Source organism: Salmo salar, chromosome 09 (assembly GCF_965601325.2).
Source record: "Salmo salar chromosome 09, fSalSal1, whole genome shotgun sequence".
NCBI classification, from domain to species: domain Eukaryota; kingdom Metazoa; phylum Chordata; class Actinopteri; order Salmoniformes; family Salmonidae; genus Salmo; species Salmo salar.
In genome coordinates, this window is record NC_138299.1 from 34,150,146 (window position 1) to 34,177,101 (window position 26,956).

The 26,956-nt window shown below is 41.6% G+C and overlaps 2 protein-coding genes across 6 annotated transcripts in view; both read right to left on the minus strand.

Annotated features, from left to right (window-relative positions):
- Window positions 1–1,061: 1,061 nt before the first annotated feature.
- Window positions 1,062–5,353, minus strand: cf12 (cofilin 2). Its single transcript, NM_001139701.1, is given in 4 exon segments — window positions 1,062–2,090; window positions 2,488–2,564; window positions 2,900–3,207; window positions 5,239–5,353. Coding segments are annotated over 4 exon segments (501 nt in total). The 5' UTR covers window positions 5,242–5,353; the 3' UTR covers window positions 1,062–1,977.
- Window positions 5,354–5,620: 267 nt separating this feature from the next.
- Window positions 5,621–26,956, minus strand: part of LOC106611229 (bromodomain adjacent to zinc finger domain protein 1A) — a 38,598-nt gene continuing 17,262 nt past the window's right edge. For 4 of the 5 annotated variants that reach the window (XM_014211219.3, XM_014211220.3, XM_014211222.3 and 1 more), the window contains exons 18-26: window positions 26,739–26,881; window positions 23,837–24,006; window positions 17,237–17,308; window positions 13,727–13,974; window positions 13,276–13,448; window positions 9,341–9,696; window positions 8,884–9,065; window positions 6,688–6,775; window positions 5,621–6,586 (exon numbers count right to left, since the gene is read on the minus strand). In XM_014211219.3, coding sequence (XP_014066694.1) covers window positions 6,414–6,586; window positions 6,688–6,775; window positions 8,884–9,065; window positions 9,341–9,696; window positions 13,276–13,448; window positions 13,727–13,974; window positions 17,237–17,308; window positions 23,837–24,006; window positions 26,739–26,881 — 1,605 coding nt within the window. In that variant the 3' untranslated portion in view covers window positions 5,621–6,413. The remainder of the gene's footprint in view (window positions 6,587–6,687; window positions 6,776–8,883; window positions 9,066–9,340; window positions 9,697–13,275; window positions 13,449–13,726; window positions 13,975–17,236; window positions 17,309–23,836; window positions 24,007–26,738; window positions 26,882–26,956) is intronic. The other variant, XM_045723601.2, reaches the window with a different exon arrangement.

Sequence of the window (26,956 nt, forward strand, 5' to 3'; positions counted from 1 at the left end):
AGCTGCAGCTGGCCCAGAACAGAGCGGCACGTTTTGCTCTTAATTGTAATCAGAGGGCTGATATAAATACTATGCATGCCAGTCTTTCTTGGCTAAGAGTTGAGAGACTGACTGCATCACTTCTTTTTATAAGAAACATTGTGTTGAAAATCTCAAATTGTTTCCATAGTCAACTTACACACTGCTCTGACACACACTTATCCCACCAGACCTCTTTTCATAGTCCCCAAATCCAGAAAAAATTCAATACAACATACAGTATAATTTAGAGCCCTTATTGCATGGAACTTCCTACCATCTCATAATGCTCAAATAAACAGCAAACCTGGTTTCAAAAAACAGATAAAGTAACACCTCGCGGCACAACGCCTCTCCCCTATTTGACCTAGATAGTTTGTGTGTATGCATTGATATGTAGGCTGCGTGTGCCTTTTTAAAAATGTATGTAGTTCTGTCCTTGAGCAGTTCTTGTTTATTGATGTTCTGTATTATGTCATTTTGTATTATGTTTCATGTTTTGTGTGGACCCCAGGAAGAGCAGCTGATGCTTTTGCAATAATAAAATACCAAATGCCTAGTTAAATAAAATAAAAACAGTTGACAGTACTCCAATTCATCATGACATACAGTATGATCGGTCATGAATGATTTACTGTACTCCTACAGAAATAGCCTTAATAGTTTGGCTTCCCTCATAAGACTGTAGACATTACATATAAAAAGCATCAGAGAAACCACCTTACACAGAAATTATAGACCTGAAATGATTCCTTCTTCTACACAACAGAGAATGCTATCTATTCTAAACAATATATTTCTATGCGAATGTTCTGTAACATTGTACTGTTCTGAACTGAGCCAAGAAGATCGTCACCCACTGCATCAGGTTTAATTGAATAAAACATTAACCAGTACAATGTAGCAGAACACAGCATGTAGACCAGATCTTTTCTATTTCCTGTTAGAGGAAATCAGTCGCGTATCTCTTTATTGTTACCCAGCCCTCCTGATGAACAGATGTACACAGACAGACAACACAGAACAAAAGACACTTCTTTTTGTTATCTGCCACAAGGTTTTATTGTAAAGTGGCAACCTCCTCACCCAATCTCAAAAACAATGTTCCACTTAAGGCTCCAAATGCACATATTGCCATCTTTATTGACATATTTGAAATATCTTTCTTTTAGTGTTAAAAAAACTGCAAGCACCAACCCTCCTTTTTACTGTGGTGTCCTGTACATTCAAATGAAAGTAAGGCGGCAATTGAACAGTCAAATACTAATCTGTTCTTGTCCATATGGATAAAAGGAATGAAAACCGGTAACATCTCTATCTAGTTAACATAAATACAGATATTCTTTAGTTATTCTTGACCTTTTTGCCTAAACTTTTGTAGTGTATTAACAAAGTGCTTAGTATATGCATAGTCTATTACGTGTTTTGCCATGTCAAATAACATATTGGATAAGATAGAACATTGAAAATAAATAAGTCAGTCTTATGAAAACCTCATGAGTGCAAAATACTTGCTATTAGCTGTAACCTGGGCAGTGAATATGACTGTCAAGGCATTATAGAAAGCATTCACATTTTCCTACACTACTGAGCATTTAGTCATCATTGTTTAAGTGGCAGAGAACGCAAAAACAGTGCTAATCTTAATGTTTTTGTTGTGGGAGTGTTATTAATCTCAGGTAGTGTGGCGTTGCTGTTCATATTTGTTTGGAAAAACCCGTGATGTGTGATCATTCCTTGAAGGTTAAAAAAAATAAAAAAAATACACAGATTTTTTTGAAGAAGTTGTCTGGCAAAATAACTTGTAGGCTTCCGCATATGTTAATGAGATCTCCTTCCATTGTGTGGAAAAAATACAGACCAAAAAAGGCTAAAGCTATTCCTTTAGACTCAAATGCTATAGATACAGCTGCTAAGATGAAAGCGTCTGGAATCCAGATGGCACGTAGTATTTCCCATTTACAATGGTAACCCTTCGAGTGATACCACCACGTTTCCTCCCAACTTGTCTGCCAGGGTGGCGCGGTCCTGGATGTCGTCTAATCCGTTGACTTGCCATTCGTGTTTGATACCTAAAAAACCAAGGGGAGTATATCAAGTTAATTCCCATCTGTTTTATACTGTTGTGTTGAATACTAAGGAAGCACTTTCAAAAATTGCAGGGGAATCTGGGGGAATTTTGTTTGATCCCACACATTCTTCTCTAAACTTTCAATGGATCTATGGGGTAGAAATTAAATGGTATTTTGAAAAATTTGAACCGCCAGACATTCACGACACTTTCATAGAACATGAATACGAAAAGAAAATAACTCGTAGTTATTAATAATTGATAGTTTTGATAAGATAGCCTAGTTTTTACCATGCAAATTCTCTGACATCACCTGAATAAATTACTGAACCACACGATCATTCAATATAGGGTCAAACATACAGGAATAGTGATTGTATATAGCAATTTTCACTTACCTGTGAACTTCTTTTTAATGGCATCTTTAGAGCTAGCATAGATCATCTTGCTTTTCAAGGGCGCACCCTCAGGTGCCCTGGAATGAGGAAGGAAACACAATGACTTAATAAGCCTAGCTAATAACGGCTTATTCCATAGGAATCCATACTACACAAATGAAAGCAGCAGCAATGTTTCTCAAACTTTTTATACCAGGGACCACCAAGCTATGGTCCTCCTGACAACACTTAATAAGAATTGACTAATTCGGTGTCAGATCCCAGCGATTGAACCAGTGGTTGACACAGCCACTGATCTAGAGTGCCTACCAAATGACACCCCAGCCAAGCTAGGGAATATAGGCTTTTAAGAAACATTATTGACAGTAGCTTTGCACCTTTCAAACTAACAAAGGGCAACGTACAAACTTACCAAAATATAAATACCAGGTCTTCTTTCTTGGATTCTTTTGTTTCGTATGTGGCATCGTATAAGCCGTATCTGCAATCGTTGAGCGGTAAAAGCTTGACAAAACAGGCGTATGGGTCGTCCACCGACTCCCCAATGTCACCAACGAGGATCCACTTGCCCTCCTCTACGATGATCTTCTTCTTGTCATCGCTGAGGCAAAACAGCACAGCCTTTTTACGCTTTTTTACATCTTCGGTAGAGGATGACTTCCTGACCTTCATGTCATTGAAGACCTTGATGACTTCATCGTTGACAGTGACACCTGAGGCCTGTGGAAAGAGGGGAGAATGATATACAAGGTTCATTCAAGGTGTGATTTAGAACTCAAATGTGAACCAGATGATATAGCAGCCTAGATTATTGTTGTCGTCTCTTCAATAGCTAGTAAACACAGGGTACATGGCTGATATTAAAGACTGCAAAGACATCCTGTTTATTTATGATGTGGACATTGAATCTAGGTCTATAGCTAACAGCATGGAGATGGGAAATGCTTTCCTTAACAAGGTATTACAAATACAAACCTTCACACATACAGTATGTAGCTAGCTACCAGTAGTCATGCAGACAGAATAACAAGTGACTGCAGCATTGATCATAGCCTTTCTTTCCTTTGACACTCACAACGAATCAACACCATTTTACTCTGACACTACCTACCGCCACACATGCCGAGTCATTTTGCATAGGCTGCAGGCCGGCAGATGGCGTATTGATGGTTTCATTTTACCGTCCAAAAGCTTTGTATGCAGCCGGCAATACACTCATATCCCCCTCGGACCGGTTCGTACCTAAAACATTCTCGATTCAGGCTGCAAAGGCATAGATTCTTATTTGTTCACCTTTTTTATTTTGTCTTGGAGTAGACTTAAAAAACGTAAAATATGGGTACTTTCTTTATGAGACACACATTTCCACTACAACGCTAAAGCGCTAATGCGCCTAGGAATGCTGGTCCTGGATGTTGCGAATCGCGTTCAGCCAATTAGCTTGCAGCAGTCCGTTGTTAACTCTGGCTGAAAGCAGGGCGCAACATCAGGATGTAACATTATCATGGTGGTGGAAATGGTCTTCTCGCCAGTAAATGTAGTTAAGGAGGAAATCGACGACTTTTCGGCCTGAATGGAGAACGTTTTAGGTACGAACCGGTCCACGGGGTATTGGAGTGTATTACCGACTGCATACACATGCGTTTGGATCAACAATATCGCCATCTATCGGCCTTTGGGCTACTACATAGGCTGCTATGTCAGTTGGCCAAAGTGTTCTCTCTATTAAAGATGACAATTGGACCAGAAAGCCAAGCTGTGGCAATATTAGGACATTCCAACAGTGGTGACTGCTGATTAGCCACCCTCAATATATCAAAAGAGTGCACGAAACTCGCTGACCAGTGACTAGTTGGTGACCACCACACTGTCAACCGTCAGTGAATGAGACAGGTAACTCGCTTGGTGTATAGCAACATGTGCATGTGTCAACGCCCACCGTAGCCGATTAAACTCAACTCCACGAGCTGTGTTGAGGTGCGATCAGTATGGGCGGACTGGAGCTACGACGTCAGAAAATGACGTTTTTAAAAACGACTGATTTGAGTACGCAAAGGATAAACTGCAATTGCACACTTGTCTTTTGGGTCCTGAAATAATTGTGTGACTTCGGAGCACCAGTGCGTCGCCACTCAACTATATTGTAAATAGTTGAGTTTAGTCGGTTAGGCCCACTACAGTAAACCAGTAGCTATGGGAAGAGTATTAATTTGCAAATCCGCATGGGCGTATTGGCTTGAGTGCAATCAAACAAAACAGGAGGCAGGCAAGACAATTACAAGTTGACGTTAGATTGTCCCAATCATTAAAGGTAGCTTGTCGTGTAGAAAAGGTAATCGCTATCAGGTAGCTATGTTATTAGCTAGCAAGCCAACTTGGCTAAACTTTCAGATCATGAAGGTAAACTGTCAGTAGTAGAGTGAGAAACGTTACAGTTAGATAGCGGACTGCGCTATAATTAGGTTAAAATGGCCGCCTGAGGATGCAGGCCCTGTGACAATCCTAAATTGGAACTGATTTTACAAACGAAATCACGTTTATATATATAACAAACATTGTAGCTATAGCTCACCACTGCGGAATGTCGAACTGTAACCAGCAATCAATACGTTGGTGCGTAAGCAAGCAAACCAATGTTACTGTCGAACACTACCCAATGTTGCAACAAAGTTACAAAAAGTTAAAATCATCACTCAACTAGAAACTACCAGAGTAGCTTCAGCACTCAACTAGAAGAGTAAATTATCCTACCATGTTGTAAGATCGTCGGTCCCGTGAGATTTGCTATTATGTGGTGAAATCTTTAGGGGTATAGCGATATGGGAATGAACGTCCTGACCGGGTGGTATGAGCCACTGCACTTGCGGCGGGCGGGCTCAGCAATGGGATAAGGGGAATTTGTCCTGTGACATACGGTTGACAATAAAGCTAAATTGACTTGCGGACTTCTACACTTAACTTAACTTTCCTGGTGGGGAAGTTGGTGTTATTTCTCAAACCCTATCAAAAGATCGAGCCCATTTTATCTCTGAGGTGTAGAAAAAAATTACCTAAAATATAGACTTTAATATATTCATGCACTTCATATTTATGCATCAGAGATTGGCAACACAAGTGAGAGCTGACCAAGAAATATTAAAACAGTGAATTTATTTTTACATATAGAAAATATACACGATAGCAAATACAAAAGCTGAGGTGAGAAAGATATGGGGACAAAACTCAGTATTTAAACCCTACCCCAAACAGTTTCCTATAGTTTGAACTAAAAACTAGGCCAATAATTCTTTACAAAAACAAACATGTTCTATAAAAATATAATTTAAAGCAAGTTCTTAGCTTAACTAAAATAAATAACCAATGAATTATAGGAAATAAGGAACAGTAAATCAGATTCCAGTGTAGTGTTTCCCTGAAAGATGGGAACCTGAAACAGTCCATGCAAAATGAGTTTTTACTGTGAAACGAACAAATGCAAAATTGTCCATATTAAACTTAATACTCAAGTCATCTAAATTAACTGAAATGGTCAAAGAAAAGTATGTGCACAAAGAAAGTGTAGAAATGCTCACAAGATACAAAATATAAAAATGCACTGTTAAACACTTATTTCCAACCACAATTCGTTTTCCCTGAGTGAATACGAATAGAAAAGAGTAGTTTTCAAATATTCAGTGCAAATACTTTTCACAGCGAGATAGTTGTTCCTGCATTATCTTGAGGGAATGATATTACACTGCACAATGCTTTGGGAATGTTCAGACTTTCCAATGAATGATGGTATTCACTAGAAAACAAATGGATGAAGACAAAAGCAAAACAGGAAGGGACTACCTGAATTTGTCCAATAAACTTGTTTATGTCAAAAAACATTTTGCTACGGTGTGCATTAATGAATACGACCAAGTAGTTTCAGTCAGTCAGCTTTACATCCGGGACCGCTTCGGTGGAGGAGTGGTCCGGTCCGCCAGCCCCAGGTTAGAGATCTCGGAGTTGAAGAAGGCTTGGAGCCTTGCTCCTGCTTTAGCTTCATTTGTGTGCTGAGGGTTGTATTGTAAACAGTTGGCGAACATGAGTTCCACGTCCTCAACGTATGCCGCTGTGAGAGAGAGAGAAAAAAAGTCCCCATCTGGTGAAGTACAGAAACATGACGGCATAAACATGTGTTAGTTAACACAGAAAAGCAAAATATCAACTTACTGGCTGTTTTATATGCACAGTTGTTAACCTTTTCTCGGATAGTGCTCAGCGCAATGGGCTTTTTGATAATGTCAAAGTAGTCTGGAACCTGCAGAAGTGAGGAGACAAAATCAGGTCATTTAAAAAAGACAAAACAATCCACAAATCTCAAAGCAATACAACAAGGTAGTATTGAGGTTGACTAGTGAAGTAGTTAAAACCTCTACAGGATCGGTGCTCCCCCGCAGGACGGTTGAGCTAACGTGCGCTAATGTGATTAGCATAAGGTTGTAAGTAACAAGAACAATTCCCAGGACATAGACATCTGATATGGGCAGAAAGCTTAAATTCTTGTTAATGTAAAACTGTACTGTCCGATTTATAATACCTATTACAGTGAAATAATACCATGCTATCGTTTGAGGAAAGTGCAGTTATGAACTTAAATGTATTAATAAACCAATTAGGCACATTTGGGCAGACTTGATACAACATTTTGAACAGAAATGCAATGGGTCATTGGATCAGTCAAAACTGAACAGTGGCCAAAATCTAAATTGCGCCTAAACTGGAATAATACTTTATGGCCTTTCTCTTGCATTTCAAAGATGGGGGAAAAAAATAAAATTAACAAGTTTCCCCCCCCCCTTTGTATTATCTTTTACCAGATCTAATGTGTTATTCTCCTACATTAATTTCCCATTTCCACAAACTGTTTCAAGAATATGCATATCCTTGCTTCAGGTCCTGAGCTACAGCTACGGGTATGTCATCTTAGGCAAAAATGGAAAAAAAAGGGTCCGATCCTTAAGAGGTTTTAAGTTGCATGGACTCACTGTGTGCAATAGTGTTCAACATGATTTTTGAATGACTACCTCATCTCTGTACCACACACATACAATTATCTGTAAGTAAGGTCCCTCAGTCGAGCAGTGAATTTCAAACAAACAGATTCAACCACAAAGACCAGGGAGGTTTTTGCAAAAGGAGGGCACCTATTGGTAGATGGGTAAAAAAACAAAAAGACTTTGAATATCCCCCTTTGAACATGGTGAAATTATTAATTACCCTTTCGATTGTGTGTCACTACAAAGATTCAGGCGTCCTTCCTAACTCAGTTGCCGGAGAGGAAGGAAATCACTCAAGGGTTTCACCATGATGCCAATGGTGACTATAAAACAGTTCAAGTTTAATGGCTGTGATAGAAGAAAACGGAGAATAGATCAACATTGTAGTTAATCCACAATACTAACTGAGTGAAAAAGAGGAAGCCTCTACAAAATAAAAATATTCCAAAACATCATCCTTTTTGCAACAAGGCACTAAAGTAACACTGCAAAAAATGTCAAAGCAATTTATTTTATTCCTGAATACAAAGTGTTATGTATGGGGCAAATCCAACACAACAGATTACTAAGTACCAATCACCATATTCTCCAGCATAGTGGTGGCTGCATCATGTTATGGGTATGCTTGTAATTGTTAAGGACTGGGGAGTTAAGGATAAAAAGAAATGGAGCTAAGTATAGGTAAAGTCCTAGAGGAAAACCTGGTTCAGTCTGCTTTCCACCAGACACCTTTCAGCAGGACAATAACCTAACACACAAAGGCCAAAGTCGCTTACCAATAAGACAGTGAAGGTTCCTGAGTGGCAGAGTTACAGTTGACTTAAATCTACAGCAAGACCTGAAAATGGTTGTCTAGCAATGACCAAACACCAATTTGACAGAGCTTGCAGAATTTTGAAAAGAATAAATGGGTAAATGTTGCACAATCCAGGTGTGGAATGCTCTTAGAGACTTACCCTGAAAGACTCCCAGCTGTAATCACTGCCAAATGTGCTTTTACAAAAGTATTTACTCTCAGAGGTGTGAATTCTTATGTAAATAAGATATTTCTGGATTTAATTTTCAATAAACGTGCAAACATTTCAAAAAACATGTTTTCACTTTATCATTATGTGGCAGATGGGTGAGAAACAAATCAATTGAATCCATTTTGAATTCAGGCTGTAATAACAAAAATTTGGAATAAGTCAAGGGGTATAATCATACTTTCTGAAGGCACTGTATGCGTGTCACTAGTGACGTAGCTAGTTATGTAAAAGTATAGGAAAACGTATTCATAGAAGTGCTTGCATGTGTGTGTGCTGTTTTTTCTAAATGCATGCATGTCGCTCTGCGTGCCTCTCCTATCAGCCTTTAAGTCATGTATTACCTGTGTCCTAGACACCAGTTTCATGAAGGGCCAGCTGTCTTCATGTCTGACTAGCTCTACAGTCAACTGCTCGCAGGCAGACAGCTCATGGACTCCTAGGTTCCTCCCTGAGCTGCGGCGATTGGAAGAAGAACCTGAGACTGAGGGAGTCAGGACCAGCCTGGGCTTGTGGGAGACCTCTGCTGGAGAAACAGCGGAAGGAGAATATAAACCCAAAGATGAGCACAGTAAGTGAGAAAGCCCCAACTAGAGGGAAGTTGTGTAATTGATACATGACAAAATTAACATTCAACACTTCTATACAGACATACATTTTTTTTGCATTACATCTTCAGCAATATAAAGACCCTGGCACATCATGTTGACACACTACTTTACAAGAACACATTTTTGTATTTTTAAATCACCCAACACAACCCTCTTCCATCTCCCCCTCCACTGTCTTAACTGGTCTTACCTGAGATTGGTCTTTTACGGGAGACTGCCAGAGAGGGAGATGGAGCAGGCTGGCTGCCTGGCCTGCTAGAGGTACCGTTGGTTGCCAATATCTCATGACTGAGCCGGGAGCTGACTCTGCTGCCTGGCCGTGGTGGAGGTCTGCCGTTGGAGACTGGGGAGGGCTTATTGGAGACTGGGGTGGGCTTCTTCCCTGAGGACCTGGAAGCGGCTCCCTTCCCAGCTGAGAGGGCCTGTTTGGGGGTGGTCTGCTGGCTCCGGGGGGTGGAATGACTTGAGTTGGTCCTGCTGTTCAACCGACTTCCTTTGGTAGTAGGCACAGGAGGCTTCACAGCAGTCCGGACCTTTTTAGCGGCACTAAAAGGAGAAGAGGGAGACAGAATTGTGGGAGGGAAACTTCAGATATCTGAATAAACTAAATGTGTTGGGTTGTTTTTATTGTTTTAAAGTATTCAATTTAATAGAAACTACGGCTGTACAACAAAAATCTTGGTTGACCGAGAGTAGTTTGTTCTTTCGATCAATCGATATAGACACCTATGCACTGAGCTTGTCTAATGCTTTAAGTGCACCGTTTGATGAAATAATGACACACAAATGGCTCAAAAGGAAACAAAAAAGACAGCGAGTGTGTCTGGCGCATGTGGTCTCGCTCCTCCCTGCTGCATCTGACAGGCAGCACAGCATGTGTTTATCTCGCCGTCTGTGCTGAAGCTGCAACATAATTACAGCCATTTAGTTTGTTATTTCTGGACTGAAAAGTTCTGTTACCGAAATCCGTCATTTGTTTAGGAAAAATATTCCTTATTCCCTCAACATTTGCGCTCTTTGTTTGAAATGTGTGCATTGCATGCTCGTGACCAATAAGGCCTGACCTATAGCCTATCATAATCGCATTAATAAATTGGTTATAAACTCTATACGTGACAGCAAAATGGATGCAGTGGACATGAAAAATAAACTCGAAACATGAATGTTTACTGGTTGCTCAGGAGGGAAGGGGGAAGTTAGATCTGGGTAAGACATTTTACTTAGTTGTGGAAAGGAGGTTATGGGAGCAAGTGCTGCATGAGGATTATATGTGCCAAACAAGTGCGGTCAGATTACAATAAAAAAAATAATAATTGAGCATTTGGAACAGTGTAAACACAGAAATTATAAGTACCATAGACTGTCCTAATTATATTTTTTATGAAGCCTTTATTACAGCAAAGACAAAAAACATTTATTGTTTAGGCTAATTATTCAAGGCTTCCTTTGTTATTGCATTTTAAAAACAAAAATGCTTGATTGCATTTCAAAGCATGCATGCTGAGTGATTACATGAAGGAATAATTGATACAGTAGCCTATATTGAAATAGGCGTAAATTACAGTATTAAGTCTAAACCAGACGCACTCTTAGGGCTACAGATTATAATTATTGTAATAACAATAAGGAGATCATGAAAAAGGAGGGTATAGGAGCAAGAGCTGCGTACATATTATTAAGTGCTGTTAGATGCCAATATTACTTTTCTGACCACTTGGAACAGTGTAAACACTAAATCAATTATAATACCAGAGTTTGTTAAATTATTATATATATTTTTAAAGCCTTTATTACAGCATAGCAAAGATATGACAAAAGACGAATTTGTGAAATTGCTTTATCTGACATGTGGTTGTGAGGCTTGGTCCTCGCAGAATCAGTAGACTATTAAACAAACACAAAACAGGATACGCCTTATTTCTGTAGATACAGTTGAAGTCTGAAGTTTACATACACTTAGGTTGGAGTCATTAAAACTCGTTTTTCAACCACTCCACAAATTTCTTGTTAACAAACTATAGTTTAGATAAGTTGGTTAGAACATCTACTTTGTGCATGATGTCATTTTTCCAACTATTGTTTACAGACAGATTATTTCACTTATAATTCACCGTATCACAAGTGGGTCAAAAGTTTACATGCACTAAGTTGACTGTGCCTTTAAAACAGCTTGGAAAATTTCAGAAAATGACATCATGGCTTTAGAAGCTTCTGATAGGCTAATTGACATCATTTGAGTCATTTGGAGGTGTATTTGTGGATGTATTTCAAGGCCTACCTTTAAACTCAGTGCCTCTTTACTTGACATCATTGGAAAATCAAATAATAATCTGCCAAGATCTCAGATTAAAAAAAAATTGTAGACCTTCACAAGTCTGGTTCGTCCCTGGGAGCAATTTCCAAACGCCTGAAGGTACCACGTTCATCTGTACAAACAATAGTACGCAAGTATAAACACCATGGGACCACGCAGCCGTTATACCGCTCAGGAAGGAGACGCTTTCTGTTTCCTAGAGATGAACATACATTGGTGCGAAAAGTGCAAAACAATCCCAGAACAACAGCAAAGGACCTTGTGAAGATGCTGGCAGAAACGGGTACAAAAGTATCTATATCCACAGTAAAAGGAGTCCTATATTGACATAACTTGAAAGGCCGCTTAGCAAGGAAGAAGCCACTGCTCCAAAACCGGCATAAAAAAGCCAGACTACGGTTTGCAACTGCACATGGGGACAAAGATCGTACTTTTTGGAGAAATGTCCTCTGATCTGATGAAACAAAAATAGAACTCCTTGGCCATAATGACCATCGTTATGTTTGGAGGAAAAAGGGGGACGCTTGCAAGCCAAAGAACACCATCTCAACCGTGAAGAACGGGGGTGGCAGCATCATGTTGTGGGGGTGCTTTGCTGCAGGAGGGACTGGTGCACTTCACAAAATAGATGGCATCATGAGGCAGGAAAATTATGTGGATATATTGAAGCAACATCAAGACATCAGTCAGGAAGTTAAAGCTTGGTCGCAAATGGGTCTTCCAAATGGACAATGATCTCAAGCATACTCCCAAAGTTGTGGCAAAATGGCTTAAGGACAACAAAGTCAAGGTATTGGAGTGGCCATCACAAAGCCCTGACCTCAATCCTATAGAAAATTTGAGGGCAGAACTGAAAAAGCATGTGCGAGCAAGGAGGCCTACAAACCTGACTCAGTTACACCAGCTCTGTCAGGAGGAATGGGACAAAATTCACCTAACTTATTGTGGGGAGCTTGTGGAAGGCTACCTGAAACATTTGACCCAAGTGAAACAATTTAAAGGCAATGCTACCAAATACTAATTGAGTGCATGTAAACTTCTGACGCACTGGGAATGTGCTGAAAGAAATAAAAGCTGAAATAAATCACTCTCTACTATTATCCTGACATTTCACATTCTTAAAATAAAATGGTGATCCTAACTGCCCTAAGACAGGGATTTTTTTACTCGGATTCAATGTCAGGAATTGTGAAAAACTGAGTTTAAATATATTTGGCTAAGGTGTATGTAAACACTGCAACTATATATATGGATTTATAAAGCCAGGCAAATTAAACAGTTAGGTTATTGGATAATAGACCTAATTAAAATTGGGGTTTCCTCTCCTAAATTTTCTTAGACAATTAAGGCAAGGCCCATTTCCTCACTTCGTTGCTGCCACGCCGTATTGTTCTCAACACCGATATACTGGTTAACTTCGCTATTATGCACATAGCAACATATAGGGAAAGGCGCCAATTCAACTGCATACTGAAGATTACGTGTCAGAACCGTGGACAGCGACCACTAACGCAGGAGAAAGCGCATTTGTTATAGAATAAATATTTTTTATTTCGGTTGCACCATTGTTCTTATGTAATAGCAACACGTACAACTTCAGTAGCACGTCTTGGAGTGATGGACTGTGCCATCCCCACGGCCTCCACAATGGATTAGTCCACTGAGAAAGGCGCAAATTAGACAGGTGTTTTGAACTACAAAAATATATATAATTTGTGACTACTTGACTAAAGAAGTCTCGGTCGACCAACAGCCTAAACGGGGTCTGCCTAATATCAACCCAATGAAGTACAGTGACGCCCAGAACACACCTCTTCTCCTCTTCCTCCTCCGTCGTCTCCTCCCCAGAGTCTCCTTCCTCAGAGTCCTCCTCCTCTTCCTCCAATTCCTCAGAGTCGACAGAGGGCCGTTGGCGGGAGGGGAGGCGGTTGGCTCGCTGTTTGGGACGGCACTCCGGGCAGAACCAGTCCCCTTCTGGGACGGCCTGGACACAACACAGAGCAAAGAGGTTTAGATTACACCGGTACAGTAGACAGCAGAGTTACAGGCGACCGGGAACTACACCCTTTCAGCAGGTTACTTTATAAGACAACAGGGTCCCCAAATGAACCTCAAAAAGGTTTCATACCAATTGTATCGATATAGTTCCAATTATTTTAAGGGGGGGGGGGGGGCAGAGGGTGCTTTCCCCACCATTAACATTGTAGGGGAAACACAGGGTATCCATAGGCCATGTGTGAAGAAAAGCATCATCCATCCTACCTTGAGTTTGGGGCGGACACAGTGGATGTGGTGTCCTCGATCGCAGCAGTCACACAGCAGCATGTTCTCTGCATCTCCCTTCCTGCGACAGACCTTACAGCGGGCGTTGAGCAGGGACTTCGCCCAGATGACACTGCGCTCCAGGGTGGAGAGGTGGAGGAAGACCTGGGACATGCTGGAACAACCCAGCAGAGACTCCCTCCAACGCTCCTGGACCGTCTTCACCACCCGACCACTGTCACTACCGTCTGGTCAGAGAGAGAAGAGACACACACAGACAGACATTATTACAGTAGTATTCACCACCCCGTCACTACCGTCTGGTCAGAGAGAGAAGACACACACAGACAGACATTATTACAGTAGTATTCACCACCCCGTCACTACCGTCTGGTCAGAGAGAGAAGACACACACAGACAGACATTATTACAGTAGTATTCACCACCCAACTAGGGATGGGCATTTAAGATGTCACAATGTATTTCAGATATCCGGATAGTTGAAATACATGCGTTTAAAAGAAACAACTTTTCCTACTGCAATGGGTTCTCGCTCACGCGGAGGTGCACTCGTTTCAGCACAGATGGTGGGGAGGGGTGCGAGATGAGCAGGGGCCAGTGTGTCTGACACGGAAGGAGAGAGAAAGTAGCCAAACCTATTTGCGCAAGTTAGACAAACTTGCTGCGATAGGTTAAAGAAGCTAGCTAACTACACTAGCCAGTTAGTTACTTAGCCTTGCTAGCTGGCTAACTTAAGGCTGCACTCCCCACATCCATTCATATTAAAAAACAGCCTACCTGTTGGTTGATCATTGCAGCCTACTACTTCTCATTTAGCCAACTTATTTCTGTAATATTTATTCCTTTTTGAATCGATTAGAAACCTCCCACTTCACTTGCTACACAAGGAGCCTCTGACAGTAGTGCTGCTTTGATCGTCAGACAAAAAGCTACATGCACCAAGTGTGTTGTCGACCAGTACATCTTACTTTATCAGGGCGCACTCAGTCAACCTGTTTCATTAAAATGTCTAATATCATGATCTATCCTTGTATGTAGCACTGTCTCGTCGATAATTACATTTCTTAAAAATAGGCCTCTTATTAAAAAAAAAAAAAAAGTATACTCACAAGTAATCAAATACTGACGTCCATTTGGCTATTCAAATATCCGTGCCTATCCCTAGACCCGACCACCATCCCTACCGTCTGAGGTTCAGAGAGAGAAGAGAGACCGGAAGGCCCAGAAGATGCAGCCACCCAAGCCATAGACTGTCCTTTCTGCTTCCGCATGGCTAGTGGTACATCAAGTCTGACACCAAGAGTCCTGAACAGAATCTATCCCAAAGCCATAAGACTGCTAAAGAGCTACAAGGACTGAGTTGACCCACCCTTGTATTTTATTGTTACACAGGACTCACACACTGCTATTGTTTATCATATATCCTGATGCCTAGTCACCTTACCCCTATACATTTCTACCGCCAACACTACAGTATTCCTGCATATAGCTTCTTACCTTCGTGTGTTTTTGTTCTACCTTGTTATTTTTAGTGCTACATTGATTACTACATTATTGGGTTTAGAGCTCGCAAGAAAGGCATTTCACTTTTCTTGTGCACATGACATAAAAAACTTGAAACATGTCACAGAATGCAACACTCCTCTCCATCATCTACAATAAGCCAACAGTCTTCACCACCCCACCACTGTCACAGCACTCAGAGGGGAGACAAACTGTCAGATCAACAGCAATCACTCACTAATTCCCTTAAAATATATAATTAATTATTATACAGCGAGGGAAAAAAGTATTTGATCCCCTGCTGATTTTGTACGTTTGCCCACTGACAAAGAAAGGATCAGTCTATAATTTTATTGGTAGGTTTATTTGAACAGTGTGAGACATAATAACAAAAAAATCCAGAAAAACATGTCAAAAATGTTATAAATTGATATGCATTTTAATGAGGGAAATAAGTATTTGACCCCCTCTCAATCAGAAAGATTTCTGGCTCCCAGGTGTCTTTTATACAGGTAACGAGTTGAGATTAGGAGCACAATCTTAAAAGGAGTGCTCATAATCTCAGCTTGTTACCTGTATAAAAGACACCTGTCCACAGAAGCAATCAAACAGATTCCAAACTCTCCACCATGGCCAAGACCAAAGAGCTCTCCAAGGATGTCAGGGACAAGATTGTAGACCTTCACAAGGCTGGAATGGGCTACAAGACCATCGCCAAGCAGCTTGGTGAGAAGGTGACAACAGTTGGTGCAATTATTGGCAAATGAAAGAAACACAAAAGAACTGTCAATCTCCCTCGGCCTGGGGCTCCATGAAAGATCTCACCTCGTGGAGTTGCAATGATCATGAGAACGGTGAGGAATCAGCCCAGAACTACACGGGAGGATCTTGTCAATGATTTCAAGGCAGCTGTGACCATAGTCACCAAGAAAACAATTGTTAACACACTACGCCGTGAAGGACTGAAATCCTGCAGCGCCCGCAAGGTCCCCCTGCTCAAGAAAGCACATATACATGCCCGTCTGAAGTTTGCCAATGAACATCTGAATGATTCAGAGGACAACTGGGTGAAAGTGTTGTGGTCAGATGAGACCAAAATGGAGCTCTTTGGCATCAACTCAACTCGCCGTGTTTGGAAGAGGAATGCTACCTATGACCCCAAGAACACCATCCCCACCGTCAAACATGGAGGTGGAAACATTATGCTTTGGGGGTGTTTTTCTGCTAAGGGGACAGGACAACTTCACCGCATCAAAGGGACGATAGACGGGGCCATGTACCGTCAAATCTTGGGCGAGAACCTCCTTCCCTCAGCCAGGGCATTGAAAATGGGTCGTGGATGGGTATTCCAGCATGACAATGACCCAAAACACACGGCCAAGGCAACAAAGGAGTGGCTCAAGAAGAAGCACATTAAGGTCCTGGAGTGGCCTAGCCAGTCTCCAGACCTTAATCCCATATAAAATCTGTGGAGGGAGCTGAAGGTTCGAGTTGCCAAACGTCAGCCTTGAAACCTTAATGACTTGGAGAAGATCTGCAAAGAGGAGTGGGACAAAATCCCTCCTGAGATGTGTGCAAACCTGGTGGCCAACTATAAGAAACGTCTGACCTCTGTGATTGCCAACAAGGGTTTTGCCACCAAGTACTAAGTCATGTTTTGCAGAGGGGTCAAATACTTATTTCCCTCATTAAAATGCAAATCAATTTATAACATTTTTTACATTGATTTTTTGTTGTTATTCTGTCTCTCACTGTTCAAATTAACCTACCATTAAAATGATTAACAAAGAAATGATCAGTCTGTGGGCAAACGTACAAAATCAGCAGGGGATCAAATACTTTTTTCCTCTCACTGTATATTGTCATCTAATTTCAGGTTACCTTTATTGGGGTACAACCAGTCTTGAGTAAGACCATCAAATCCGTTATGCTAGAGGAAAAAGTACAAGATTTCATTTTGCCTTTCTTGCTTCCTATCATCCTTACCTTCACTGTGTTGATCCTCATCTTTCTTCTCCTTCTTCTTTGCCTTCTGGTCCTTTTTAGAGTCTTCGTCACCTGTTGGAGGGGAAATAAGGTGAGGCAATGTTTTGCCATGAGAGTCAAGAGATATCAATTTGTATGTCAAACATAATCAAAAAGTGCTAAACCCTAAAAGATAATAAGCGAGGACTGTTCAAATGACCAGTTTAGAGTGAAAAATACAGGTCACAGCAGACATTAAATCACAGGGAGCACTCATTCCCTGCCTGGCTGGCAGATAAGGTCTGTTGAAAGTAGCGCTGCGAGATTAACCAAAATGTCTTATTTTTCAGTTTTTAAAACAACTGACTGACATCGATTCAATTATTTGAATTCAATTTTTTTTTCTGTGAGCTCAATCTCTAAAGATGAATCAGATCCAGCCTGTGTGATGTAGAAGGGAGTTGTAGTTGCCAACAGGCCAATATTCTTCATTTTATGCGCTAAACTACCTACAATGACCATAAGCCATTGTGCAGCTACTTGTCCGGTCTGTTTTTTTTTATGCCTGGTATGGAAGAGGAATTCGTGATCGTGAGGGGATATACAGAGCAGCTGTTGCTTGGCGAGGTATCTCTCCCTGAAAACACATCATCTAAGTGACTGATAGTTGGTATTCAGCAGTCATAAAAGTATGCCTTAGTTTGAAGAACTACAAAATAGTGATTTTGTCAGACAGCATAGGAAGCAGCTCTATAGAGATGACTAGTAATTAAATAAAGTCAAATAAAATAAATTAAAAGTAATGCGAATAAATGGTTAATTAGTGATAAGCAGTAATGGGCAATCACTACCATCACAGGACTTGTATTAATTGTTTTATTGTTACAGAATTCAACCCAAACAATCAAAATCAGTGATTATTTAAATAAATCGAACTGACCTCAAGTAAGCACTAAGTGCTCAGCCCTAGTTAAAATATGCTCAGATAAAGGCCTCTGACCATGTCCCCTCCAATTTTTTCCGGCATGGAGCAAATTTCAGGTCTGCTGAGTGCAGACTTGAACGTTGTGAAAAGTCTGTCCAACTTCCAGCGTGCATTTACTTTGAACACTGAGGCTGTACCCACTTTAAGTTACAGTTATAACGGTGACCAAGTTGGCTACTGTGGCTATTTGATCATAATTAAGGCCTACCAGAGTGACCTACCAGAGTGACCTACCATCAAAAACAATGGAGAAAATGCATCCCATAACATTTTAACATGGGGAGAAAAAAAAAACTGTTCTATCGTTCAGCCTACAGTAGCAGCCAATGTGAGATATTCAATGTAGGCCTACATTCCATGAGACTTTTGAAAAAAACATGCAGGGCTTGACATTTACCTGTTTATCCACTTTGCCTTTCAGACGCAACTGAAAATGTGGTTGATGCAAGAAACCACTTTACAAAATAAAATGCACTATTATTCCCATACCATTATTACAAAGAAGCAGACAAATTATGCTACCCTCTGCCGACTTGATTTATTCAAGCCCGTTTCAAAATACAACACTGTCCCTTTAAGAAAAAAATAAAAGAACTTCACCTGACTCACTTTTCAAAGATGTCTAGAAACGTACACCTTTTGTGCTCTTGTAGGAAGCAATCACTCCCCTATTCCTGACAACAAATGATCTATAACTTAGCTAATAACTCACTAACTAGCAAAGGATATGAACACGTGGCTACATGCAGCCTCTGCTTTGATCTCAAAACCAGCGCATCTACTCATGACCGCTCATGCTGTAAACACAGTCCAGTTCAAAGTAAATGGCACAAATCCATATGGCAATGGTCTATTTGCATACTTTATATAGACCAGTGTTGCATAAACTACAGGTTGAGTCATGCGTGTCATTGCAATAGAATCCTACTCTGATATGTTCTGCCTACAATAAAATCTCTTGCATTGTTTGTTTTATTTGATATGTTGCATTGAAAATGGCTAACATTGAATCAACACAATCACAATTGCCACAGTAAATGGAAATGTTGATAGTGTTAACAGGGAAAACTTTAGAAAAAGGTTGGTGAACACTGTTCTGAGTCAAGATAACTTTCAGTCAAAATGCAAGCCGAGATCTACCGCACAGATTATTTTTTAATATGACTTGAAAAAAACGTAAGCCTATGCAACATTAACCAATTAAAAACAGTACTGTGGCAATGAGGTTTGTGCAGTAAGCTATAGGCCCAAAACCTTATCACCACATATTGGCTTTGCTTGAATTGCCCTGCCAATGAATGCATTGTTGTTCAGGCCATTTTTTAAAATTATATTTCATAATTTGAGGCATGCTATATGATCACACCGGTAATATATCCATTGTTGTATTACTTGTGAAGTACAGCTGAGTGAGCATACATTTTTATTAATTTGCTATTTATTTTACTGGGTGGATGGTGCCTGGATATGGTCAGTCTTAGTGGAGGGAGAGCACAGCAGACTGAGGGCCTGCTTCTCAACATCACTCCACTATCCCTTTCCTCCACTGACCAAAAAACGGACACCATCTTCCAGCTCATGGTGAAACTCGAGTTGCACCGCATTATTTCTGCCTCATGAACAAATTCATGTTGTTACTCCTATGAACAGAGAAAGTGAAATGTTCATTGAAGTTTAAAAAAATACCCAAGCCACTAATAACGCAAGCCTATCGATACACTCCGCCAACCCTGATGTCTTAGCCCATCTGAATCCTGGCTAAGGCCGGCCACCAAAAATGCTGAAATTTCATTTTCCAACAAGATATAACTGCCAGGGGGTGGAGTTGCAATCTACTGCAGAGATAGCCTGCAGAGTTCTGTCATACTATCCAGGTCTGTGCCCAAACAATTAGAGCTTCTACTTTTAAAAATCCACCTTTCCAGAAACAAGTCTCACACCATTGCCACTTGTTATAGACACCCCCCTCAGCCCCCAGCTGTGCCCTGGACACCATATGTGAATTGATTGAAGATGGGAGTTCGTACTGTTCGGTGACCTAAACTGGGACATGCTTAACACACCGGCCATCCTAGAATCTAAACTAGATGCCCTCAATCTCACACAAATTATCAAGGACCCTACCAGGTACAAATCTAAATCCATAAACATGGGCACCCTCAGATATCATCCTGACCAACTTGCCCTCCTAATACACCTCTGTCTTCAACCAGGATCTCAGTGATCACTGCCTCATTGCCTGCGTCCATAATGGGTCCGCGGTCAAACGACCATCACTGTCAAACGCTCCCTAAAACACTTCAGCGAGCAGGCCTTTCTAATGGACCTGGCCCAGGTATCCTGGAAGGACATTAACCTCATCCCGTCAGTAGAGGATGCCTGGTTGCTCTTTAAAAAGTGCTTTCCTCACCATCGTATATAAGCATGCCCCATTTAAAAAAAAAAAAAAAGTAGAACAAAGAACAGATATAGCCCGTGGTTCACCCCGGACTTGACTGCCATTGACCAGCACAAAAACATCCTGTGGTGTTCTGCATTAGCATCGAACAGCCCCCGTGATATGCAACTTTTCAGGGAAGTTAGAAACCAATATACACAGGCAGTTAGAAAAGCCAAGGCTAGCTTTTTCAAGCAGAAATTTGCTTCCTGCAACACAAACTCAAAAAAGTTCTGGGACACTCTAAAGTCCATAGAGAATAAGAGCACCTCCTCCCAGCTCAGCTGCCCACTGTACTAGGAGAGGCTAGGAAACACTGTCACTACCGATAAATCCACGATAATCGAGAATTTCAATATGCATCTCTACGGCTGGCCATGCTTTCCACCTAGCTACCCCTACCAACAGCTCTGTACCCCCCGCAGAAACTTGCCCAAGTCCCCCCCCCCCCCATTTCTCATTCACCCAAATCCAGACAGCAGATGTTCGGAAAGAACTGCATCCCTACAAATCAGCTGGGCTAGAATCATCTGGACCCTCTAAAATTATCAGCCGAAATTGTTGCAACCCCTATTACTAGCCTATTCAACCTCTTTCGTATCGCCCGAGATCCCCAAAGATTGGAAAGCTGCCGCACTCATCCTCCTCTTCAAAGGGGGAGACACTCTAGACCCAAACTGTTATAGACCTATATCCATCCTGCCCTGCCTTTCTAAAATCTTCGAAAGCCAAGTTAACAAATACAGATCACCGACCATTTTGAATCCCCCCGTACCTTCTCCACTATGCAATTTGGTTTCCGAGCTGGTCATGGGTGCGCCTCAGCCACGATCAAGGTCCTAAACGATATAAGCCTTGGCCAGGGACAATACTGTGCAGCTGTATTCGTCGACCTGGCCAAGGCTTTCGACTGTGTCAATCACTGTATTCCTATCAGCAGACTCAACAGCCTTGGTTTCTCTAATGACTGCCTCGCCTGGTTTACCAATTACTTCTCAGAGAGTTCAGTGTGTCAAATCGGAGGGCCTGTTGTCCAGACCTCTGGCAGTCTCTATGGGGGTGCCACAGGGTTCAAATCTCAGACCGACACTTTTGTCGGTCTGTCTGTCTATATCTATATCTCTCTCAATGATGTTGCTCTTGCTGCTGGTGATTCTCTGATCTACCTCTACGCAGATGACACCATTCTGTATTCATCTGGCCCTTCCTTCTTTGGACACTTAAACCTCCAAATGAGCTTCAATGCCATACAACACTCTTCCATGGCCTCCAACTGCTTTTAAATGCATGCTCTTCAATCGATCGCTGCCCGCACCCGCCTGCCCGACTAGCATCGCTACTCTGGACGGTTCGGACATAGAATATGTGGACAACTACCTAGGTGTCTGGTTAGACTGTAAACTCTCCTTCCAGACTCACATTAAGCATCTCCAATCCAAAAATCGGCTTCCTATTTTGCAACAAAGCCTCCGTCACTCATGACGCCAAATATACCCTCGTAAAACTGACTATCCTACCGATCCTCGACTTCGGCGATGTCATTTACAAAATAGCCTCCAACACTCTACTCAGCAAACTGGATGTAGTCTATCACAGTGCCATCCGTTTTGTCACCAAATACTACCCTCCACTGCGACCTGTATGCTCTCGCTACATATTCGTTGCCAAACCCACTGGCTCCAGGTCATCTAAAAGTCTTTACTAGGTAAAGCCCGCCTTATCTCAGCTCACTGGTCACGATATCAACACCCACCCGTAGCACACGCTCCAGCAGGTATATTTCACTGGTTATCCCCAAAGCCAATTCCTACTTTGGCCACCTTTCCTTCCAGTTCTCTGTTACCAATGACTGGAACGAATTGCAAATGTCACTGAAGCTGGAGACATATCTCCCTCACTAACTTTAAGCATCAGCTGTCAGAGCAGCTTACCGATCCCTGTACACAGCACACCCAACTACCTCATCCCCATTTTGTTATTTATTTATTTTTGCTCTTTTGCACCCCAGTATCTCTACTTGCACATCATCATCATCTGCACATCTATCACTCCAGTATTAATGCTAAATTGTAATTACTTCACCTCTATGGCAGATTTATTGCCTTACCTCCCTTAACTTACTACATTTGCACACACTGTACATATATTTTTCTATTGTGTTATTGACTGTACGTTTGTTTATCCCATGTGTAACTGTGTTGTTGTCGCACTGCTTTGCTTTATCTTGGCCAGGTCGCAGTTGTAAATGAGAACTTATTCTCAACTGGCCTACCTGGTTAAATAAAGGTAAAAATAAATAAAAAAATCCTACTCATTCATTACTGCTGCAGTGCTTGTTGTAGCGCTGAGTGGAAAAAGGCAGAAGGCGCTTTTTATGGCTTATAACTTAAACATGAACTCACTCAAAAACAGCAGCTCTTTGCTGTATTCATTGATAATCTCTCTAGTTATGGTTTTAAACATTTTGAAATCTCACAGTATCAACTTAGCTGGAGCTTTCTTTTATGCCTGCAACGATACTGCAGACAAGGTCATCTAAGCCATCCGAGAGGCTAGAGGTAGGCCTCCCTGGGCCCGCCGGGAAGGCAGAGTTTGTACCTTCAGACACATGAAATGGTTCAAAATGGCAACAGTTGGCCTACCCGGTGCGCAGGGCAGCTGAAGCGGGTGTACCTACCGTCAACAGCCCGTGATGAACATAAAAAAAAGGGAACACAAGGCTTTATCGTTGGGTTTTTTACAGAAATGTTTGGTGATGGAATAAGAATGCCTTGGAGATCACCCAGTTGGTGACCACTGCTCTAGAAAGTTGAGTAAAGAAGTTAAATCTCGTGCTTCTCTCTGTGGGCTGATATTTCTGCGCAGCAGTAGCGGGGAGGTGCGCAGAAGTCATGGGCCTACTGCGCACACTCGTAGCTTAGAGGGAACATCATCTGTGACTAGAAGCTTGGCCTAAAAAGCATTAAGAGATGCTCAATTACAATTTTTTTTATCCAGGAAAAGTCTCATTCTGGATCTCAAAATTACTACATTTAGCATTGATCTAAGTGTGCACACTGTGCGTCCCAAATGGCACCCTATTCCCTATGAGCCCTAGTCAAAAGTAGTGCACTATAAAAGGTATTAGAGTGCCAATTGGGACAATTCCTCTTCTTTGCAGGAAGGCATTATGATGTGAGGAGGAGTTTTGCTGGCCTACCCAGTGGAGCCTTGAGGAACTTTCTCTCAATTCCCTGTTGGATGTGGGCCAGGGCCTGAGCCAGGTAGTGGACAGTGTTGTTGACCATCTGAGGGGTGTTGGGGCTGGGGGACGCTGTGCTCATACTCTCCCCCTTCAGTTCCTGTACCCTGAACAATGACACCTGTAACCTGCACAACACGGACAAGACCGAGAGAGATTGTGTTAAACTTTGATTCCTGGGGAAGCGCAGTCTAAGATACTGTGGGGGGTAAAAAAAAAAGAAAACAGGAAGGTATGTGGAATGTATGACTTATTGTACCAGATGTCGCTTGTTCTTGGGGTCATGAGTTTCCCCATTACAAACATTGACAAAAAGAGTTCAACAAGTCTGTTACCTATAGTTAGCTAACGCACTTTTGTACATCGCACTGTAACTTACAATTTACCTTATTTTAGCGGCCATAAAAACGTAATACTTCCAGGTCAACTGTAATATGAAAACCATTGTAAAGCACAATTTGTACCCTTTCCACAATATCAATGACGAGACCTTCATGCTGCCCGTCTCTGCATGATTGAAGAAGGCAACGAGCGCCGTCGGGTCTTTTTAAAAATGTCAGGTGGGGAAGCGAAACCTGCGTGATAGTGAAAGATAAGCTGTGTGGGGAAACTGCTTTTTTCACCTGACCTGTCCAACTTATCACCTCTAAAATGTAAATATAAACTCTTTAGTGTTTTATAGTGTGTCATTAAATACCCATTTGAAGGTGTGTCGAATTTGAGTCAGGTTTTTAGGGCGGCGCTAAAGTTATCTTCAGAAGTAAACAGCGGCTGTCACGGCTTTTGAGAGTCATGGTGGCTTGCAGTGATGACGCAAAAAATGAATACATTCAGGTTGTACAATTGACTAGGTATCCCTCCTTACCCTGTCCCTTTCCTGTTTTTAATCCGTGAGAGAAGCGCTACACCTGGTGGAGAGAGGCTGTACGACACGTCACAATTTAACGTACAGCGTCAGAGGGGTCCGGTTTTTTCTACTTTTCTCCAATACTATCGAGCCATTACCATGTCAATCAATGCTTGAATAGGAACCTACAACACACCCCAGATTTTGATGACAACACAGTCGCTACAGTTCCATTAGTTTTCATTGCAGCCTGATTGAAAGTCGCGGTTGCGCAAATTTGTATGGACTGGGGTTAGTCAACAGAAAGCCTTTTCTCAACTAACTCACACTGTAACCATATATCTAGCTAACCTCTTGGTCTCAGGCTTCAGCTCCTGTCACCTGACCAGTGAAACCTGTCACCTGACCAGTGAAACCTGTCACCTGACCAGTGAAACCTGTCACCTGACCAGTGAAACCTGTCACCTGACCAGTGAAACCTGTCACCTGACCAGTGAAACCTGTCACCTGAAGAAAAAAAATAAATGCTTTTTACTGATCCGGTGCAGTCTCAGCTCAGGGAGTCAATAAAGATACTGTGAATAAAAAAAGTTACTCATTTTTAAGTGTCTGGTGGCTATGCCTTTTTCTCAAACATAATTGAACTCAATGTAACCATATTAGGGATGTGACAAATGGACAACTTTTCTTAACGTTTAAACTGCCATTTTATCGGGGTTTCCCCCCCCCCATCTTTTAATAAAAAATAAAAAAAAATCATACAATTTTATGTCAATATTGACATGATTGATTGACGGTTGGTGGGGGCGGGAGGTGCTGTATAAACAAACTCACTTCCTTGATAACTTCCTCACACAACAGCTCTGCAAAGCGCAAGAAGTATGAATGCCCTGACTTCTCCAGAGGCCGTATCACAGTAAATGCTGCACGGCCACTGCAGAGATTGGATTGACCATGCAGAGCCTTTAATGGTCCAATTACATCCGTATGACCACTAGTGCCGGGCAATGAAGTTCTCTCCCGCAAACCTTTAAAAACACAGAATGCAGCTACAGTAACATGGCGATAATTTATAACCTTCCAGACACTTAAAAGTGCTGCATCAGAAGCGTCTGTACCTTTGCAGACAGTAAAATTCTGTGCCGTCATATAAATGTTATATTGTTTGGTAAGTAAATGTCTTGGTAAGTCGATGATTAAAAAACTAAAGTACTTTAAGGAAAGAGCAGTCAGCGCGCAAGGCAGCAGGCATGCTAGGATTGACAGTTCTGGTTGCCTATTGATGGAAGTGAGTCCCACTTCAGAAGCAGCGTTACTTTACAGACAAGTAAATTATATGAACTGTATGAGAAGGTTTCGTGTCGACGTTTAGAAGCCGTAATGTAGCCTAGCCTAAAATACATGCCGTAGCACTTTCAAAGGGCCACATACCAGTCTATCTGAAAAGCGTAGGCCTAACCGATACAGGCTATACCGGTAGCCTACGGTCATTTCATATATGAGGCAAACACCCCCCCACCCACTCAGCAACGAAGATTAGCCAACCCCGTGCTCGAAAGACTGGCCTGAAGATACTGTACTTCCATCTCGGTCCCATGAATAGCCTAAGCTAGGATATTCTACACGCAGCATACCAAAGACTGAACACTCGTCAGTAGCAAAGAGAAAAAGCAGGCAGTGCGAGAGGCGGAGCAGGCATGAGCATGTTTTGGTAATCTACATCTCGCAATTGTCTTGCAAATTCACCTTGTTGCCTAAAGTTCCTCTTCCTCTGGTTTTATTTCAATTACACGACTTTCCCCAAGCCTTTATAACCATATCGTTTAGTTAGCACAGCATTATTCTCTGTGTTATAGCCTAACGGCACTGATTTTAATTATGTGGGGGGGTTTCAGTTCGGTTCCCAACTTTGTTTTAACGTTTACACCCCTAAACAATATTCATTATAGCTAGCTAATGTCAGTGCACAAGATGACAGACTGGACTATGATGTGGTGAGTGTACAGTACTTACCTGTCTTTTTTCAAGTAATGTATTTCCATGTTCTCCACGTCACAGTTCTCTCCTTTCGTGACACCATTCTCCTTCAGCTCAGGGCTCAGTAGTTCATAGTGTCCTTCCTCCAGTGCTTTCCTCCATACACTCCTCTCCATCACCTACCATACAAGACAGACAATAAGCACCCATGTTTTTACTCACTGAAAATTACGTTCGGATTTAAAGTTTGGGAG